Source organism: Equus caballus, chromosome 7, assembly GCF_041296265.1.
Source record: "Equus caballus isolate H_3958 breed thoroughbred chromosome 7, TB-T2T, whole genome shotgun sequence".
NCBI classification, from domain to species: Eukaryota; Metazoa; Chordata; class Mammalia; order Perissodactyla; family Equidae; genus Equus; species Equus caballus.
The window spans coordinates 76,902,828-76,924,731 of NC_091690.1; the positions used below are offsets into that span (position 1 = coordinate 76,902,828).

At 40.4% G+C, this 21,904-nt stretch overlaps 1 protein-coding gene across 6 annotated transcripts; it reads left to right on the plus strand.

The window, feature by feature from the left end:
• Window positions 1-705: 705 nt before the first annotated feature.
• TRIM34 (tripartite motif containing 34) lies at window positions 706-15,725 on the plus strand. 6 transcript variants are annotated; one of them, XM_070272207.1, is made up of 10 exons: window positions 753-944; window positions 1,311-1,459; window positions 6,123-6,614; window positions 7,262-7,357; window positions 7,973-8,203; window positions 10,435-10,457; window positions 11,661-11,761; window positions 12,066-12,092; window positions 12,480-12,540; window positions 13,466-15,725. In XM_070272207.1, the coding sequence occupies exons 3-10, from the start codon at window positions 6,192-6,194 to the stop codon at window positions 13,506-13,508; spliced, it is 1,005 nt and encodes a 334-aa protein (XP_070128308.1). In that variant the 5' UTR covers window positions 753-944; window positions 1,311-1,459; window positions 6,123-6,191; the 3' UTR covers window positions 13,509-15,725. The 6 variants fall into 6 exon arrangements, with proteins under 6 accessions (XP_070128307.1, XP_070128309.1, XP_005611973.1 ...); XM_070272206.1 differs by lacking the exon at window positions 1,311-1,459 and having other exon boundaries at window positions 706-944; XM_070272208.1 differs by lacking the exon at window positions 1,311-1,459 and having other exon boundaries at window positions 706-944; window positions 14,542-15,725.
• Window positions 15,726-21,904: the final 6,179 nt, after the last annotated feature.

Consider the following 21,904-nt stretch of genomic DNA (forward strand, 5'->3'; position numbering starts at 1 on the left):
AAAGAGACACATTTTGGAGTGGCCAATTCTGATCCCCCACAGTGGTGAAATCTGACAGAGACTCTCCTGTTTAAGGTTACTCCCTGTTAGGTTTCAAACTTACCTCAGTTTCAAAGCACCCCTTTCTGTCCAGGGCCCAAAGGTCCCAATTCATGACTTGAGGCCTCAGCTTCACATAAAAATCAGTTTGAAAACTTCATTTTCTTTTACAATCAACATTATTCAGATACATGTTATGAGCACCAATATGTACCCTAAAAGAGTGTGCAATTTCGTATGTTGACAAAGTTTTACACCTGTGTAACTACCACACAATGAAGATTTAGGAAATTTCAAACACTCCAAAAAGTTCCCCAGGTCCTTTGTGGCCAACTCTTCTCAGTAGTCTCCATCCCTCCCCCACCCAACTCCCATCTCCTAGGAGGTGATGCAGTGCTTTTGGGGAGCAAATGGAACATCAGATCTGAAGGGACGATTCAAATCAGGAGGCTGAATTGAGGGCCTGTGCACAATCATGAAAGTGGTAGGAGACACTTCATGTCTAGCTGGCCTAGGAAGCAGAAAGGGTTAAAACAGTTTCTCAACCTCAGCACTATGCCATTTTGGACTGGATAATTCTTTGTTGTGGGAGCTGTCCTGCATTGTAGAATGATTATCCATATCCCTGGCCTCTAGCCACTAGATGGCAGTAACATCTCCCCAGTTAGACAGCCAAATTCATCCACTGACGTTGCCAAATATCCCTTCAGGGCAAATCCTCCTTTCTCCCCATGAAAACCACTGGGTTAAAGCATTGCTCTCTCTCCAGTGGCCCCAAGGACCGCTGCCTATTTGGCCCCGAAGCTCCTTCCGGGTTCCTCTTCCTGCCAGCCCCCAAATTTCACTTTCACTTCTCAGCCAGCTCCTGGGGAGAAACTACTTCAAGCAGACTGAGCCCCTGTTTGGTAAGTAAATCCTGACCATACCTGTCCTGGTTTTTTTCACCACTTAAATCAGGAATCAAGGCTTCTCTGCTGGAGCCTGACAGTGTGTGGGGAAGTCTGTGGGAGGCAGGGATGGGAGACTCCAGGAAGAAATTACTAGGCGAGGTTAGGTGCGTTTCCTTTGTAGCTCAGACTTGCTCTGAAGGGAAGAAACGCCAGCTTGCAGGTTTCCTGCTGTCAGTGCAGACAGATGGCAGTCTTAAGTCTGGAGAGGGTAGGCCTTGAAAGAATGGAGTGTGAGGAGGTAGAGCCTTGTTTGTTTCCTGGAGTGGACCTTATTTCTCCAGGCTGAACCAAATCCTCTCTCTCTCTCTCTTTCTTTTAAAGAGATGAACAGAAAGTCTCTTCTCTTCTGTCCACCTCCACCTCCCCAGAAGAAAACCTTGTGAAAGAGGTCTCTGTTTTCCAAATATGTGAAAGCCCAAGCTTCTAGTATGGGGCATCAAAGACAATGGAGTATTGGGGGCATGGCAGAGGTAATATTGAAGCTGATTCCGTCACTCCCCTCCCGGCAACCACCAAGGAGCTGTCTGTGGCCTTTCTGACATATCCTCAGCTGTTGGCCTGCCTGAAGACAGCTGGGCAGATGATCTAACTGTTGCCTGCCTCTGAGGATGCCTTTTTTTTTTTTCCAAAGATTTTATTTTTTTCCTTATTCTCCCCCAAATCCCCCAGCACATAGTTGTATATTCTTTGTTGTAGCTCCTTCTAGTTGTGGCATGTGGGACACTGCCTCAGCGTGGTTAGATGAGCGGTGCCATGTCCGTGCCCAGGATTCGAACCAACGAAACACTGGGCCGCCTGCAGCGGAGCGCGCGAACCTAACCACTCGGCCACGGGGCCAGCCCCTGAGGCTGCCTTTTATCCTGTGTCCTTCTGAGCCCCAGTCTCAGGAATCTACTTGCACTTCCCTAAATAGACCTGCTTACTCTTACTCCAGTAGCCCCTTGGTACTAGTGTCCTCCCCTGCCTCAGAGCTTTCCCTTCATCATTCTTCCTCTTAGATATGCCTTTGTGTTGATTGTTACCTCCATTTCTGACTCTTTTTCTTTTTTCAGAGCTATTTAATAAGAGTCAATTATCGCTGAGAAGAAGCCCAAAGATTCAGTGGGCTTGCTAAGAAGTTTGCTCCATCACTTGACACTATGTCTCATCTTAAGCTCACTTTTAAGCAATTAGCACATTGATTGATGTTGCATACATTCTGATATATGCCCACTCTGTCCTATACTCCCATTTTTCAGAAGTCACTGTGTCTGCCTCCCTGTGAGTCTGTGCCTTACTCCTGATAGGGTCCATTTCTGGCCAGATATTGATTGTCGTCCCAGGGTCAAGAACAAGGCCCAACACATTGGATGAAGTAGATTTATTTACTTAATTTTAAAATTTAAATCATGGAAACTAAAGCAGGCTGCTGGTGTGAAAAAATGCAATGACTATCAATTCAACATACAATAAATGTTAAATACATGTAGGAGCTTATATTCTAGTTGGGGCAAGATCGTAAACAATAAATAATGGATATAGTATATAAGAAGGTGACTAACATTATGAGGTAACATTTTTTAAAAGTTGAATTAGGGTGGGGGATCTGCAGTGACCTGGTAGAAGCTTTGCTAGAAATCTTGAGGAGAGGGTCATCAGTGTGGAGTACATTTAACCCTGGACTCTAGGGGTGGCTGAAGCAGGAGCTCTGAGCATAGAGGGATGGGAGTGGCAGAGGCAATGTTTCTGAGTTCCTCAGGTCTCTGGATGCCAAAAACAGGTCCTATTTTCCCCAATTGCAGTTCCTGACTCAGGAAGCAAGAGAAGTGTCTAGGATGTTGTCTGAAAACTTCAAGGGACATCCTTCCCTGCACTTTGCTCCCTGGAGACACCTTCATTTTACTCTCTAACCTGAAGAGAGGCATAGAGTTTGCAATATTGTGAGTCCAGATGTTGGGAGAAGACTCAAGTGTAGGATATAATTGTCTGACACTGTGGCAGCCAAATGACGTGGGAGTTCTATCAGGCAGATGCTACTTGTGTTCCCTTCTCTACCTCCCAGACTGCCGCTGGCCTTTAGGGTCCCTCTTGGACATTGGTGGGGTCACTCCCCATGTCTGGGGAATCTGGTTACTCTGTACCTTCCTCCTTCTGTGGCCATTATGGTGGAAGCTGCTTTGATATCAACTTCCTGCAGCCCCACTGTGAACATGAAGTCCACAGCCCCACAGTAGAAAGCATGTTCCACTCCTCTCTCCTCTGTAGGCTCTTGGTGTATCACAACATGTGTTGGATACTGAACAAGCTGAAGTATAACAGAGAATCTCATACCCATGGTTGGCCCATAGCTTCAGTTATAAGCAGGGGTGGACATTATCATATTATGTAAACCCTGGTCTTGCCAGTCTTCAGAGCCTGACCTAACCAATTATCACTACAGCCAGGGGCTAAGAGCATCTGGTCTCAGTATCTCCATTTTCAGTATCTCTACCATTGGCTGGATTACACCCACCAGCCCACATTCAGCCTTATTCTTCCTCAGGTTCAATTTATGGATGATTACAGACGTGGGCGGATTTCTAGGTCTAAATGTATCTCCATACAGCTTTCACCATGCCCTCACCCTTTCTTTTCAGAGCAAGGGGAAGATTGATAGTTCGTTACATACCTCAGATCTTTTCTTTTACTATCAAATCTTTTTAACTATATTAGTTTCCTAGGACTGTTGTAACAAATTACCACAAACTGGATAGCTTAAAACAATAGGAACCTATTCTTTCACAGTTCAAGAGGCAAGAAATCCAAAATCAAAGCTGTGGTAGATTTGGTTTCTTCTGGAGGTTCTAAGGGAGAATCTGTTCCATGTCTCTCTCTTAGTTTCTGGTGTTTTCCAGCAATCTTTGACGTTCCTTTCCTTGTTGCTGCACTACTCCAATCTCTGCCACCATTGTCACATGACCTTCTTTCCTAAGTGTCTCTGTGCCCTCTCGTTTTCTTATAAGGACACAGTTCATTGGATTTATAGCCCATTCTATTCCAATATGACCTCATCTTAACTTGATTACATCTGCGAAGACCTTGTTTCCAAATAAGGTCGCATTCACACAGATGAACATCTCTGTGTGGAGGACACAATTCAGTCCATTAGAGCAAGTATCAAGGCATTCATACCTACTGAGATCTTCCTTTTTTTTATTTTGCTTCATGTTTCCTTGTCCATATTGAATCTAGGTTCTAAGAGTCAGCATCACCATGCTACTACTCTGTGACATGCCCTTTGACTGACCACCAGCAATAATTTCAGGTTTGGTTTGCCATTCCCACTCATATGACAACAGGACATAAACCAACTAGGTTCACTTAGTTTAGCAGGGGCTCACAGGTCAGAAGACAGAGAATGTTGACATGGCTACCTCAGGTGAGCTCTCAGTGAGAATACATACAGTGGTATAGGAGGTACTTTACCCCCCTTAGTCATTTGTAAGAGAACAAAACCAGGTGGATATGTAGGAAGCTGACATAGCTTAGGTAAGTCTTGCTCCAATAGATGGATTACCTTGTAAGAACCGTGAGCATAGCTGCCATGACTTTACAGAAAAATATTTCATCACAAGAGTCACAACCCCCTTATGGAAGGAAGCTGAGGTCTGCTTTTGCAAAAACAATAAAAATAAAATTAAAAAAAGTACTAGGAGAAAGTAGTACCAATACCCTTCTTATAGGGAGAGAGAACTTTAGCCAGATGATAACCCTTTGTCTGACATGTCCAATCGAATTTTTAATTCTGTCCCTTTTATCTCACCTTATTTCTCACTCTCATCTGCTTCTCTCCATTTCTTCCATCAACTGGTTCTGCAACCTCCCATCACTGAACCCAGCTCTTTGGAAAGACACTGACTGTCACTTTTAGATCATTTAGGAAGGGTCACATCTTTGATCCCTGCAGGCTCATGTAATGCCAGAGGCCTAGCAGTTCTCTGCACACCAGCGATACTGGCATTTTAAAGCTTGTAGAAGATGCTGTGTTCTCCATTAACAGGGCATTCATATATGTGATTCCTTCTCCCTGAAATATTTTTCTCTTTCTCATTCTATGTCCCCTTCTCATCATTCTCCTTTCAGTCAATCGTTGCTTATTCAAGGGGAATATTTTTCATATTCTCCTATTTGGGAAATTATTTGATTTCCCAAATACATGTACCTCTGTGTGATAGTGTTGATCACAACTGCCAGACCTCTGAAAGAGAACCCTAAGGACATTTTATTCACCCCAATTCAGTTTATTGGATTGAATACTCTTTGTAAGTCACTTGATTCTGTTTACACATCTGAGGGAATTGTTATTTCTCAAGGATTTTTGTGTGAGGAATAAACAGGTCAAAGTGATTTATAAATTGTAACTGATTATACAATTATTAGTGATAAGATTACTCCGTTGTTGTGGTCCTTGCTGTTTCTGTGGATGTACCTGGAGAGTGAACATGAGGGCATTGGAGACCCTGTATGGGACATTAGGAGGTAAATACTTCCCTGGAAACCATATCTTTGGTCCCAAAGTTCACTATTAGAGAACAGCTAGTTAATGGGGGAAAAAAAGATGAAATGCTGATTTAAATAAAAAATCTAATCATCTATGGAGAAATGAAGACATTCTTTATATATTCATCAAACGTTGTGTTCCTGTGGGTTCTGGGCACTAGGGACACATCAGTGAATCAAAATGAAGTGTCTGATCTACGTGTGGGTTACATTTTAGGAGTAGAATAATTAAAGACAGACATTATTTATTATATAGTGATAATAAGAAAAAGATGGCAAATGTACGTTGAATGATGTATTGGTGGTTGTGCTGTAGGTAAATTAGTTGTATTAGGCCCTTCTGGTGAGAGGACATATAAGGAGAGAGCTGAACGAAGTGTAAAATGAAGTCATGCAATTATCAAGGGAAGGACCATTCCAGGCTGAAAGAAGAGAAAATGCAAAAGCCTGAGGCATTACTGGCTTACTCGGGCCACTGAATTCCATTTCTGGTTTGTTTCCTTCTTCTTCTTTTTTGTCCTTCAGCATTTCAGTGTTGGCCAGTCCTTAATGTCTGTGCAATTTGAGCCCTTTTATTCATGCCATTCTTACACGATCTCTTTTCAATCCACCTAGCTATCCAGGAATCTTTAAGCAAGGAGAACCTCAGGAATTAGGACAAGAAGAAGCCTGGAGAGCCTTACTATGGCTTTAAAAATCCTGACGAACAAACAGGAAGAGGAGACCTGCTCTGTCTGCCTGGAGCTTTTGACAGAATCCTTGAGTCTAGGCTGTGGCCACAGCTTCTGCCAAACCTGTATCACTGCCAACAACAAGGAAGCAGAAATCAGCCCACGAGGGGAAAACGGCTGTCCTGTGTGTGGTATCAGATACTCACTTGGAAACCTATGGCCAAATCAGCATCTGGCCAAGATAGTAGAGAGACTCAGAGAGGTCAAGTTGAGCCCAGAGGAAGAGCAGAAGAGAAATCTCTGTGTGCACCATGAAGAGAAACTCCTGCTCTTCTGTAAGGAGGATAGAAAGGTCATTTGTTGGCTTTGTGAACGGTCTCAGGAACACCGAGGTCACCACACATCCCTCATGGAGGAGGCAGTCAAGGAATGTCAGGTAGGGCCCAGGATGGAGGGAGAAAGAGCAGAAGATGATACTTGGTGGGAAATCTCACCTTTTCATCCTTTTTTACTCACCTTGGCACCATAGTACTGAGCCCTGTAATCTCCCTCCATGTATGTCTCATACCCTAGGCTCAGCTTCTAATGCCTGAAGGACACTTCTAGGTATTCCTTTCATTTACACAAAAGATGAGTCTAGAGTTTACAGCCTAGACTCTTGGCCAAGGGTGAGAGGTTTTCCTTTTTTCTCTTTTGTTGTATGAATGGGGAATTCCTCTCGCAAGGTTAGCTTCCACTGCTGCTCTCAGCAGGATAGTTGATGTTCAACATTGTGGGTTGGGTGTGGAAAGAATGTCAGTAAGAGGATAACACTTCCCTTGCTACAGCAGAGTTGATACTTACTCTAAGAAAATAGAGAATAAGGCTAATCTTGATGAGGGGATGATGACTTCACCCAGGAATAAAGAACACATTCACCTCCTGAGATTTTCTCTCATGTCACAGATTCTAACCATCAGATTCTAATCACAATTTCTATAAACTAGTTTCTTCTGAGATCAGCCTGATTTCTTCCCCATTTATGGTCTATCCAGGTACTGAGAAAGCCCATAGCTTGACTCTGATGTGATTTCTCTCTCATAGGAGAAGCTCCAGGCAGCTCTGGAGAGGCTGAGGAAGGAGCAGCAGGAAGCTGAGAAGTTGGAAGCTGATGTTAGAGAAAAGAGAACTTCCTGGAAGGTAGGAAGAGACTCTTCCTGAGGGATTTCTGAGACAGGAATCTTGGCAGGACCTTCAGTCCAAATCACAAGGGAGCCCCTGGTTCTTTGTCCTCTTGAATGAAGCCCTTTGATTTCTCTCTCCTGTCTCTGTTGGGGGTGAAGGCTGAAGAGTGGTTTTGTTACAAGTACACACAGATATTTGGAATTGAGCATAAAGACAGACTCTATGATGAGGAAAGCTGGAGAATTCTGTCTTTTCTTCTTCTTTCCAGTGAGGCTCTGGTACTTCCAGTGAAGACACCAGGCAAAAGACCAAGATTTTCCTCCAGGTTCAAACTTCGGATTGTAGTAATGCATGGAGGCATGAATGTTCAGGACATCTGTCTACAATGTAAATCTCACTCAGGTTTTATATTTTGTCCCAGAGTTGGCATAAATAAGACAGTGTGAGGCCTGTTTTGGAATATACTGAAAGGCAAATAGTAGGAGAAAAGCAGCTGTTTCAAAAATTGTCCCCCTGCCTCTACTCCCCTCACGGTTAAAACTCTTTGAAAAAATATTTCGGTTCCTGGCTCCTAATCTCTTGCACAGTAGGTTCTCAAGCTGATAGACTTTCTCTTGTCCAATCTCACAGTATCATATACAGACTGAGAAACAAAGGATACAAACAGAATTTAATCAGCTTAGAAGCATCCTGGACAGTGAGGAGCAGAGAGAACTGAACAAACTGGAGGAAGAGGAGAAGAAGACACTGGATACCTTGGCCGAGGCTGAGGATGAGCTGGTTCAGCAGAACCAGTTGGTGAAAGAGCTCATCTCAGATCTGGAGCGTCGCAGTGAATGGTCAACTACGCAGCTGCTGCAGGTAAGAACCGCTCAATCTGAGGTTCTTGAAACACAATCTAAGTTATTTTCTCTTCTGTATCCTCGAGCTTTAATCCTGGTGTTGAGACTAAGAGGTTCCTTTGGCCCTGTAGAGCCCTTATTTGCCTTATTTGCCAGGAGATTCAAGTTTCTATCAATTAAGCTCTGAGAATAAAGTCAACAGATAAGGAAGAAAAGAGAATAGAAACACGGAAAGGCCAGATGGGTGACAGGATTTGAGCTTCCAGTCCATTTTTGACTAAAGTAATATTTCTCTGGCCACAATCCTCTTTTTTAGGTAAGGCAATTTTCATTGGCTTCTTTGTCATGTACAACCAAACTATAATAATATGGAGAGCAAAAATATTCCTTTGGTTGTAAACCTAGTTGGTGACATTTAAGAGTAAGGCCAAATATATTGGTAAGTATTTTTCAACACAAGTAAATCCATGGTGGTGATGATGTGAAAATGCACTAGGCCAAAGGAAGTTAAAGATGTAGAATGGACTAGCTTGGTAAGAGGTTTAAGTGTTTGGAACAGGGACTGAGTGAATATCAGTACCATTCATGGCAAGTGGGCATAGGGGAGGGAACAATGTGGTTGGTAAATAGTAGTTTGTATTTACATATTCTGGGTTGCTGGTACCTGTTTCCTCTTCTTTGTGTAATGTATCATCCTGGATGCATAAATGCAGACAATAGACAATAATTAGATTATGTGAAGTCTGGAATCAGCACTGTCTGCATGTGAGGTAAAATTTAAAAAATGGAAGCGGTCACCTATAGACAGTGTATAGAGCAGATCTTTTCTCTATATAAGATCATATATTCGGCAAATAGAGATAGTTTTTCTTTCCAATAGAGATGCTTGTATTTATTTTCCTTACCTAACTGCCCTGACAAGAACCTCTAATTCTATTTTGAATAGAAGTAGTGAGAACAGACATTCTTGTCTTGTTCCTGATCTTAGGGATCCTATGGAAAAAGCCTTCAGTTTTTTCACCATTAAGTATGATGTTAGCTAGAGGTTTTCCATAGATGCCTTTTATCAGGCCGAGGAAGCTTCTCTCTGTTCCAAGTTTGTTGTTATTTTTCCTTTTTTGTTTTTATCATGAAGGGATGTTGAATTTTGTCAAATGATTTTTTTTCTGTCTCTATTGGAATCATCATGTGATTTTTATCTTTTATTCTATTAATATGATATAGTATATTGACTGTTTTTCTTATGTTAATCCAACCTTGCATTTCTGTGATAAATTCCACTTGACCATGGTGTATAATCTTTTATACTTTGTTGGCTTCAATTTTCTAGTGTTTTGTTGATGAAATTTGTGTTTGTATTCATGAGGGACCGCGGTCTGTAGTTTACTTAAATGTGGTGTCTCCGTCTGGTTTTAGAACCAGAATAGTACTGGCCTCATAGAACAAATTGGGACGTGTTCCCTCCTTTTCTGTTTTTTGGAAGAATTTGTGAACTATTTGTGTTATTTCTTCTTTGAACCTTTTGAAGAATTCACCAGTGAAACCATCTGGGCCTGGACTTTTCTCTGCAGGGAGTTTTTGATTTCCAGTCCAATCACTATATGCTTTAGGTCTATTCAGATTTTCTAGTTCTTCTTTTTGTTTTTTTAGATTTTTTTTTTTTTTTTTGAGGAAGATCATCCCTGAGCTAACATCTGCTGTCAATCCTCCTCTTTTTGCTGAGGAAGACTGGCCCTGAGCTAACATCCGTGCCCATCTTCCTCCACTTTATATGTTGGACACCTACTACAGCATGGCTTGCCAAGCGGTGCAATGTCCACACCCTGGGATCCGAACTGACGAATCCCAGACCACTGAAGCAGAACGAGCACACTTAACCACTGCGCCACCAGGCTGGGCCCTCTAGTTCTTCTTCAATCAGTATTGGTAGTTCCTGTGTTTCTAAGAATTTGTCCATTTTATCTAGATTATCTGCTTTGTTGGCATACAATTGTTCATAGACTTTGTAATGTTTTAATCTTTGTGAAAGTCAGTGATAACGTCTTCTCTGTCATTCCTGATTTTAGTAATGTGCCTCCTCTCTCTTTTTTCCCTGGTATGTCTAACTAAAGTTTTGTCAGTTTCGTTGATATTTTCAAATTGTTCACTTTTGATTTCTCTGATTTTCTCCATTGTTTTTCTATTCTTTCTTTCATCAAGCCTCCTCTAATCCTTATACTCCTTTGCTCATGTTTTCTCTCTTCTTCCTAGGACGTGAGTGGAATCATGAAATGGTGCGTATGGGTTACCAAGAGTGGTGCTTTTGTGCTGTCAAGAAAGGTTTGTAGCCATGAGAGTTATCTGGTAGTCAACCAGAATGAAGAATCTCCCAAAGCAGGGAAATTTGGATGTAGTGTTATTTTAAATTGCTAGTCATAGAGGAGGATTTAAGTGTTCCGTGTCTTTTGAGATTGGACCAGATTCTATGGTAGTGAATTTGGTGGTTGGAGCTCTCAGAGTTATGGGCCCAGTGTGGATAATAGGGATCAGGAATTTCATTTTCAGACTCCTGTGACTTCACTCATTTTACTCACCAATTGTCCTTGCTCTGGGTTCCTGTATTTCATAAGTACTTATCTTATTACATGGAGGGCTTCATCAAGCCCTAAATAGGCTATGGTGGCAACTATTTTATATTTTCTTTGCTTACATGGAAATGGAAGAGACAAGGTCATTCTACAAGGTTCTCTGAACCTCAGGGTTAGTAGCTTTGACTCTAGTGCCAATAATTAATCTCTTCTTGTTCACACACCTTATAAGCTTATATGGGAAAGCGTAAGCCGTGTGTCTAAAGTTGCCAAACCATCTGGCAGCATCAAGTTCCTCACAAACACATGAAAATCTAAACATTTTTAGTTGGGTCGTCATATCTCCTCCTTTGCCAAGTGATTTTAACTCTTTTCCAGAACATTGGGGATCTCAAATGTTGTTTGTAGGCCACACCACTGGAGTTCAGGATTTGACTAGGACACAAGATCACAGGCTCTCCAAAAAGAGACCCACATCATAGGCAGGATCTGTAGCCTCACTATTGATCTGCCTGGGAACACATGACTGTGGCCCCTCCCCGGGAGATCCACTATGATGGCTTTTCCAAATATTACATACCTTTTTTAGAGGCAGCAAAGTCTTTTCTTATGCATTCTTTCATCTAATTTTGTATTATTTCTTTGAGATATCAAGGGAAGGATTAATTACTCCATTTTTAGAAGAGGAAACTGTTTCTTTGAGGTGAAGACCTTCCCAAGGTCACACAGAGGAAGGTAGACTGAGCACATTTCTTCTGGCTCCAGTGTCAGCACTCTCCCTTCTCCCCTCCTCAGGCTTCTCAGGGAAGAGAGTTCAAGTGCATCAATGGCATGGAAGGAGAGAAAGGCAGTGGTATTGGAGGGACAGAAGGTAAGAGATGCAGGGTTAACATTTTTTGTCATTCCTAGGAGTGAGATCTGGAAGCTGAAGAAGCCAAAAACGATTTCCAAGACACTGAAGAGTGTATTCCGCGCTCCAGATCTGAGTGGAATGCTGCACATGTTTAGAGGTGAGGAGAGCAAGGGCAGGATCATGGGTGAGGATTCTTGTGGTTTTAGGGAATAAATTGGAGAGCTGGTATAGTTTCAAAGAGAGGATAGAAAGGAGGATGGTATTCAGAGAAGAAGGGATATTATTGAAGAAGATAGGCTTGTATCTAAGAAAGTATGGCTATGTATCTGGTTTATCCTCTCATTCATCAGTTCGTAGCCTCACAGTACTCCCCTCCCCTGCCTTTACTCTGGAGAAGAGATAGGTATCAGTGCTTAATCACTTGCATCTAATCAACATCATTGAATGTTTTATCATTTCAGAGCTAACACATGTCCAGTGCTACTGGGGTAAGAAGAAGTTATTGGGTCTTCGAATCACTGTGTTCTGATTCCTTTTCAGAAGTTTGTGGTCTCAGATCCCATAATATTAGTCCCATGTGTTCTCATCTCATTACCTCCATATATATTTGTGTGTGTGTACATATATATATTATATATACATTACATGCATATATGTATATACATATGTGTACATACATACATATATGTGTGTATATACACACATATGTATATATAAAAATATATATGTATAATACATTTCTCCAATGTTTTACCCTCTTCTTCAATCCATCAATACATGTTTTTCGTAATCACTTCCCAAATTTCCTCCTCACAATGTCACCAGATACACCTACTGCATATTTGTCATCTGATTTTATAATTTTTTTTCTGCAGTGGATATCACACTGAATCCAGTCAACCTAAATTTGAATCTTATACTTTCAGAAGATCAGAGGCAAGTGACATCTGTGCCAATTTGGCCTGTTGAGTATTATAATTATGGTATCTTGGGCTCCCGATATTTCTCTTCAGGGAAACATTACTGGGAAATAGATGTGTCCAAGAAAAATGCCTGGATCCTGGGGGTATACTGTAGAACACGTTCCCATAATATAAAGTATGATGTTAGGCGAGGCACAAATCATCCAAATGTTTACTCCAGATACAGACCTCAGTATGGCTACTGGGTTATAGGGTTACAGAAAGAATCAGAGTACAATGCCTTTGAGGACTCTTCCACCTCTGATCCCCATGTCTTAACTCTTTCTGTGACTGTTCCTCCCCATCATGTTGGGGTTTTCCTAGACTGTGAAGGAGGCACTGTCTCATTTTTCAATGTCACAAACCATGGGTCACTCATCTACAAGTTCTCTAAATGTCGCTTTTCCCGGACTGCTTATCCGTATTTCAATCCTTGGAACTGTCCAGCTCCCATGACACTGTGCCCACCGAGCTCGTGAACGTTCTGTTTCCCTCACCCACTTCTTGTAGTGCCCCTTGTTCTGGGTTTCATCTCTATCCCTGAGCTCATCTGCACCATTCACATCATCTCTTCCTTGTTGTCTCCTTTTTCACTTTAAAAATTTTACTGATCTTTGGGATGCACGCTGTATTTGGTTTAAGTTAGGAGAAATGCTTATTTGCCATTTACCTTTTTTTGTATTCTCAAAGAAAGATGTCTAATCCCTCCTAAAGGCAGTGCAGTCTTGATATAACATGGTTGCTCTCCCATATCTCCATATTTTCCTTTATCTTTGATCTGAAGAGACATAGCAAAGCCTGTCTGCCACCATGCATGTTATCTGGGACAGTCCGTAATCACCCTCCACCCACCACCCACAAGTAAGGTGTCTTCGCGTGTATGTTTCTTTGTTGCTCAGAATACACCAGGTTCATCAGAGGATCAAGGAAAGGAAAACATAAGCCATGCATATACCCAGAGTGAAGATTTTATATACAGAGTGTTTATCTTCAAATCCTGTCTCTTCTTTTATAAGATATGTAATGATAAATAAATTCTGGGTTTCTTTTTCTAAAATACAAATTAAGATTTAAAACTGTACTTGTTAGATTGTTGTGTAGAACTAAGTGTTACTGAACATAAAACAACGACTTAAGTGTTCTATACAATATAATAAATATTTTCTCTCATGATTACTGAAAAGTATAAGCTGTGTCAATGTCCTGTGCAATAGCTGTACAAGGTCCTGTGTCCTTCAGAGGAAAAATAATTGATTCTACTGGTCTCATTTTTCAAGTTCCCAAATGCCACTGTTAAGGCCACTCCTGTTCCAGTCTTATTCTATAGAACTTTTTATACTAAAGCTTAAGGCCTTTTATTGGGAATGGGTCAGAAAACTGCAAAAGTATGAGTTTCCAAAATCTTTCCAGCAGAGGAAGCCACCTCTAGGCACAGCTATTCTTATAAGGGACAGGCTTTCAGTATTCAGGCCTTTTCCTTGTGGTAAAAAGATTGAGTATACACCATATATAAAGTCTTACCCACTTTGCTTTGCTTTGCTTTTTTACTCAGTTTCAAATTCAGGATGAGGAATAGACTTACCCAGGATAATAAAGGTACAAACTTTCTTAGAGGACTGTGTCTTATAAACTAGGATGGGCTACTGCCTAGAGTCTACATCAAGATATAGATGGGTGATAATTTGTCCCAGTGGAATGAAAAAGAAATAACTTGGTCTGGAAATGGTATATCAATACACAGTCATGCTTAAGCATGCATATGCATAAACACACACACATATCTATATAATTATGTGTATAAATACATATATGTAGGGGATTGTTATGTCAGTTATTCTTCAAACATATCATATGAAGAAGGCATTCCTATCAGGCAGTTAAAAGAATATGTAAAGTTATGAGATATTCCCGAATGTCCCCGGCTGATGAGTGGAGGAGGTAGGATTAAAACTAGGCCTGGGTTTCTCCAACGCAGGTGCCCTCTCTGCAGTACACACCCAAAGAAAAGGTAGCAGCCAAATTCCCTTGGTGTGGGGTAGGAAGGAGAACCCACGGGATGCTGACCTGCAGAAGGAGCTGGGAGCATCATGGGAAAATCTTGGGTGCCACAAGATAGACGTTGATATACTCAATCCATGTAGCCATTAATGAAGCAGGAGAAGGTCATGGTAATGGCTAAAACCAAGTTGAGCTACTTCATGACCAGGATGCTCTTGCAGGTGACATGATGTAGAGGGTAAAGACTGTGGATGTTTGATAGCCTGGACATTGAAATCAGATAGAATTTCATTATCACAGTGATGTTGCTAATTACTGACCTTTACTAAATTTAATTTAATTGGATTAAGTTCATCATCAGAAATAAATATACTAAGACTTATAAGAGTTACTGTGGGAAATAAATAATAAAATGTTTGTGTGTCTTCCTCATTTCCTAGCACGTAAGTGCTAATCCAGACTGGTGTTGAACTTTCTCTGTTTTTTGAAATAATTAATGTTAAGAATGACTATTAGTCTACTTTAAATATTAGTACCTTTGCTTTGCTTTGATACAGAAAAACTTGATTAAAGAATCACAAATCATTTCTTAATTTCATCTTTTTGCATAATACATATTTCTTTTTTTAAATCAACTATCTTTATTTCAACTTACAGATAGGTATCTGAGTGCAAAATATTTTTTTCCTCTACACATTGTTTTTGACTTTGCTATATAATAGTCTGATATCAATCAGTCTTTTTTTAATTGTGGTAAGGACATTTAACATGAGATCTAACCTCTCAACAAATTTTTAAGGTGTTGCTATTCAATAAATGTAAAGTTTCAGTTATGCAATTTTAGTAAGTTCTCGAGATCTACTGTACAACATTCTGCCTATACAGACATGCCTTGCTTAAGGACAGGGATATGTTCTGAGAAATGGGTTGTTAAGCGATTTCATCTTTGTGTGAATATCACAGAGTGTACTTGCACAACCCTAGATGGTATAGCCTACTACACACCTACGCTATATGATACTAATCTTAAGGGACCACTGTTGTATATGCGGTCCATCCTTGACTGAAACATTATGTAGTGCACGACTGTATTTAACAATACTGTATTGTGCACATAATAAATATTTCTTCATTGTAAAATAAAATTTTACCTTCTTCAAAGCTACTTCGTCTGTTTTTATTTTAAATACTGGAATAGTCTCTTTAATCTAAATATATATGCTAGGCATAAGTTGATTTGCCATTCTTTTCTATTTCCACAGTAATTCTCTCTCAATGGAAAATGTTTTCTCTGTTTGCCCAGACCCATCTCCATGCTGGTTCCGTTTATGACTACAGTGATAGAGGAAAGGTTAGGACTTTGGTCGTGGGCTCCCTCAACAATGGTGTACCTCCATGTTTCCTTTTCTGGTCAGCCTCACCGTTTCCAGTGAGCTGAAAGGCTACAGCAGTCCTCAGGAATGAATTACTAAGCCCATTCTCCTCCTGCAGTGAGACAGCAGGGCAGATGCTGCAGCACTGAGGGTTCCTGCAGCATGTAGTGTTGTCCCAATGTCATTAACATTTTTATTTCCAACTCTTTCCCAATCTACTTATGAGCTGAGAGAAATAGAAATAACAGGCTACTTGGCCAAACAGTGTCTGCTCTGGTCCCTGTTTCACAGAAATTCTTCAGTTCTCCATTCCAGGTTAGATACAGCCAGTCTCTCTCCACACACACACATGTACCCCTCAAACTCTCATTCATGGACATTGGAGGAAATCAATTCTTATCTATATTCTCTTTTATTTCTGCCTTCTCGTCACCCTATTGCTACAATGGCTGAAGCCACAACTCATTAAGGAAACCAGTTCAAGATGTGAAACGAGTTAAAGAGAAAAGTACCTGAGTTAGCAAACACAGGGGAAAACTTCAAGGCATGCTTTTTTTTTTTTTTTTTTTTGAGTAAGATTAGCCCTGAGCTAACATCTGCTGCCAATCCTCTTCTTTTTGCTGAGGAAGACCGGCCCTGAGTGAACATCCATGCCAGTCTTCTTCTACTTTATATGTGGGACACCTACCACAGCATGGCTTGCCAACCAGTGCCATGTCCGCATCTGGGATCCCAACCTATGAACCCTGGGCCACCAAAGCAGAACGTGCAAACTTAACCGCTGCACCACCAGGCCGGCCCCAAGACATCCTTTTTTAAACAGCATCTCCTAACCCCAAATGAAGCTCTTTCCTCACAAGAGTAGGAAGCCTATAGTTAGCTTTTCCTCAGAAATGTCCTGAGAAGGAATTCTGGACTCAGTATAAAAAGTTCACTTGGCATCAAGTGTGGGTTCTCTCATGATCCAAGTTCTCTGAGTAGCAATTGCTCCATCTTGTACTTCTGGGACCTTAGGATTGTACTGGGCCATGAATTTGGGAGATAGGTATCCACAATGGAAATTTAGGGGAGAGGATTCATGGAATCTCAGGGAGTAAGCAGGCTTCATCCTGCAGGTTCATCATGAATAATGAGTAGGCAGTGGTATCTACAGCCATCACTAGTTGGTGACCAGATGTTTCTAAACCCTGATGACCTGAGATCCTTAATGGAATAGAGACACATGATCTGTGCTCAATGATATGGGATTCTAATAACCACCCAGTTTGTCCAAGGATGGTGATGAGGGATCTACTGATTCTGACTGTTAATCTCTCCATATTCTCCAATCCCAGATCTGCTTTTTATCTCATATCTACAGCCACTCAACAATGCCTCCCAGTGCTATGAACCCTCCCATATAGGTGACATGTATAATCAATTACTCAGGGTGGCAAATGAGGCATTGTTCATCTCCTCAGGTGGTTTATTTTAGGACATTATTATAAAGGGAAGTTTAAGTTTAATTTTCAAATTATTCACTGCTAGATTATAAAATATATTTGGTTTCCAATATGGGCCTTGAGTTCTATAACCTTGCTTAATTCAGTTACTAATTCTAGTAGGTTGCTCTAGATTTATTTTGATTTTCTACTTTAACTGTTGTGTCATCTGCAAAGTCATCTGGAGACTTTTATTTCTTCTATTCTGATAGTTATGCTTTTATTGTTTTTCTTGCCTTATATTTTGGGAAATATAGTTCAGCTATGACTATGAATGGTGTGTGTTGATGTGTTTCTTAGATATTTCCAGTCGTACAGAGAATGTATTCAATATTTGACCATAAGTATGATGTTAACTGTAGGCCTTTCCTTATTTCCTTTTATGAGATTAAAATTCCTCATTTATCATTAGTATGAATGATGGGTAATGGGTATTGCATTTTGGGTGATGATTTTCTACATGTAATTAAAAGAACATGTTCTTTTTTACACCTTTGTTTCTCATGTTTTTGTGTGTGTGTGTGCGTGTGACTAAGATTGGTCCTGAGCTAACCTCTATGGCCAATCTTATTCTATTTTATGTGGGATGCCGCCACAGTGTGGCTTGACCAGTAGTGCTATGTCTAAGCCCAGGATCCAAACCTGAGAACCTCAGGCCACCAAAGTGGAGTGCACAAACTTAACCACTATGCCACCGAACTGGCTTCCCTCTTTGTTTCTCATTTAATTAAGCTACTTGTATAGTTTTTGCATTGCAGTAATTTAGTAGTTGTCCTGTGGTTTAAGCCTATGTTATTATCTTGATTTTTTTTAACAGGTTATTGAGGTTCTGTTCATTATTTTCATATATGATCTTTTTTATTAATCTACTTTTAAGTTCACCCGGGCTTTATTTTATGATCTGAATTTCCCCTAAACCAAGCCTGGGTTGGTTTTTTGACTGATTGTAGTTTCTAGTTTTAATATTTCAATTAAAAGCACTATTTCTATTTGTCTTTTGATGTTTCTTCTTTGGTCATTATTGTAAGCATATCCTCTTTTACATCTTTCACCTTAGATAGAATAGCTGCTGCAACGTTCTTGTCTATTAAATACAAAATCTTGATTGTTTGAAGTGGGTCCCCATTGATTTCCTTTTCTCTTGAGTAGGAGCCATGTTTTTTTGTTTCTTTCTGTGTTGAATGATTTTATATTGTATCTAAAATTCTTCCAGGGGAATTGTGAATGAGATGTAGAGACTCTGGATTCTGTTTATTTCTCTGAAAAATATTAGTTTTTTTTCTGATAGTTAAGTTGGTTGAATTCAAATTCTTAATTCTCCCCTGCATTTTGCAGCTGAAATCTCTCTTCAGTTCTGTTAGCCCTACTTCTATGACTTGTCGTTTCTCTCACACGTGTAGTTTAGAGATTTGGTGAGAGTTCAAATGTGCAATTTGGGATCTCTTCTTCTGCATCTCTCTTTTACAGATATTCCCCACCACTTCCCAGCTGCTGTGGTAGCCCCACATCATTCTTCTTCTTCAAGCCAATAAGTCTGTATGTTGCTGAGTTTTAGTGGTCCCATACACTACTGACTGAGATCTGCTTTCAAATGAAAAGCCATAAAACCAGGAAACTGCCCCAATACTCTTTCCTTCTGCCAAGTGTCCATTGCATTGCAGATTCTAACTCTTTTGTCACTCTGTAGTGCCTTCATATTTAGTTTCCATTTTTTTTTTTTTTTTTACATTTGTTCAAGGTTTGTAATGCTGATCTATGGGTTAAAGGTAATGTTTTGTTAGAATCAATAGCTCCATTAGTGGAAAGAGAACCTCAGTTTTGCTTGCTTTGCATATTCAGTAATGATGGTATGCAATATGGCGGTTAATGCAGAGATATTAAGGATAGATGTCTTTTTAGTTATGTTATATGATTGAAACTGGGCAGGATTGGAGAGCTCAGTGGATAACTGTGTTGTGGACAAGCACAGCACTAGCAGTATTGATTGCAATGTTTGAAAAAAAAGAGCTATCTTTTTCAAAGACGTCTTCTCTGTCCAATACTTCTTCCATTCCCAATCCTTCCACAGATCAATATCCATCCTTGTACTCCTCTCCCTTTGAATCTCTGAACTGACCCCATATCCTTGGTTGATATCTTGGGACTTTCCTAAGAAGCATCAGGTTTGCAGCTGAGAGAAATCAAATCCTGAAGATACCTGAAAACATGGGCCAGTAGGAAACCTGAATTCACCAAGCTCCTCTCACCACATACAATTTTTCACCAGAGTTGAGCATGTTGGCATGCTCCACATTCCAGCTTATCATGTTCTGAGTTACAGGGAAAAATAAATCCTCTCTAGGGCTCTGTGTTTCCCCTCCAGTCCTTACATCTCCTGCTTGGAGAGGAAATATGAAATATCTCCCCTTGACTAACATTTTTTATGGATTTCCAACATTTTTCCATTTAAGAAAACCTTAAAACAAAGTACGAGTTAATGTGGTTAAAATGTGGTAGTGGAGACAAATTAGACATCAATCTGAATAATCCTTAGGAAGAAATCAAGAGATACGAAAAATTTTGGCTAAATTTTGTCAAAGGGGAATTACGTTTTTATTAATAATACCATAAGAATAAAAGAATTTCATTGTGTAACACAGCAATTGTATTCACAGTAAGAACCGTAAAGCCTGTTTATCATCCAGATGTTCAAATCAGTTACAATGAGCTTTACAGCGGTAGGTCTGTATTTCTATATCTTTATCATTCTTTATATGCAACAACTTCTAAGAGATCTGAGGCACTAAGCAACAAAATAGAGAAAATCTCTGTCTGACTTTATGAAACTTACAGTTGTAGGTGCAATGTGGGGTGAGGATGGAGATAGCTAATGACGGTATTAGTGATAACGCCATGCTGCCCACTGCATTTCTCCCTCCTGTCTTCCACTCATGCATTTTCATTTCCTAACTCGGGTTATACAGACTGTGACCTCACCTCTAGTAGTAATCCTAGTTCCAGCGAGAACTTCCTGAGAAATCTTAGCAAAGGATGCCCAAGAGAAAGCCAGTGGATCTCCATAGGCCACAGCCCTGTCTTTTGGACCAGTTCTGCACAGAGAGCAGCAGAGAAAAATGCTATGCCTCACCCTCCTAAGGGATGAAAAACATCCTTTGAAGAAGAAATAAGGGAGAGTCAGAGAATTCTTTGAAGGTGAATAATGTAACATCTGTCACTGTAATAATGTAGGGTTTCTATAGGCACACCACATAATCCTACACCCTGTCATCTATGGGTTGGGAGCCTTAATAGTATGACAGCTGTCTGGATCCATAGCTTCTTTTAAGTTTGCTAGTCATACCAGATTTCCAAATTCAAACTCAGGGATTAGTTCAGTTCCTGAAAACCTTGCTCCTCCTTCTCTTCGGGCCATATCTGCCAGCAAGAAACAGAGCTCAGCTGAGAGATCAGGAGCAAGAGGAGCATGTAGGAAGAATTTCCATAAAGGGGCATCTTTACAACTTTTAATAAAACAAAATGAGATACTTGATTGGTGTTAATAATGTGAAAAGATATCAGAAGTGACATGATAAAAGATCTTGAAACCCCTGGGAAAACGTGATTAAAGTACAAGTGTCTCTTTATTTGACCACCCCTTTCCTGTAAAAGGCTCACTGCACTTCAGACTGGCTCACTCAGATGGTAGATCCCAGTCAAAGCTCTTTCTTTTTTTATGTTGACTTCCTCTTATCTGACCAGATCTTACTGGATTAAGGTTGATTTTGAGTATTATCATCCCTACAACATCCTCCTTGTCCCCTTAACTTCCCCAAGGCATTTTTAGGCACACATCTTTTGAAATAGCACAGTTCATCTGCGTCGGTATCATTATCATGATCACATTTCACCTATGCCACTTAACACAGAGTTTTAGAATTTTTTCACTACTGTATTAGTCAGGGTTCTTGACAGAAACAGAATCAATATGATATATATATATATATATCATATATATATCTGATATATATATATCTGATGATATATATAATATATATATGAGTGTGTATATATATATATATATGTATATACTCAAGTGATTATGGAGGCTGAGAACTTCCAGGATCTGCTGTCTGCAAGCTGGAGACTCAGAAAAGCAGATGGTTTAATCAGGTCCTGTCTGAAGGCTCGAGAACCAGGGTATCCAGATCGTGCAACTGCTAGTGCAAGTGCAGGAGAAGACCTATGCCCCAGATCAAACAGGCAGACAAGAAGCAAAAGGGACAAATTCGTTCTTCCTCCACCTTTTCTTTAATTCAGGCCCTAAAGAGATTGGCTGATACCCACCCACACTGGGGAGGACAATCAAGTTTACTGAGTCCACAGATTTAAATGCTAACCTGGAAACAACAACCTCTCAGACACATCCAGAAGTAATGTTTGATCTGAGCACCTTGTGGACACTCAAGTTGACATGGAAAATTAGATGTCATGATTATTTCCCTGCTTC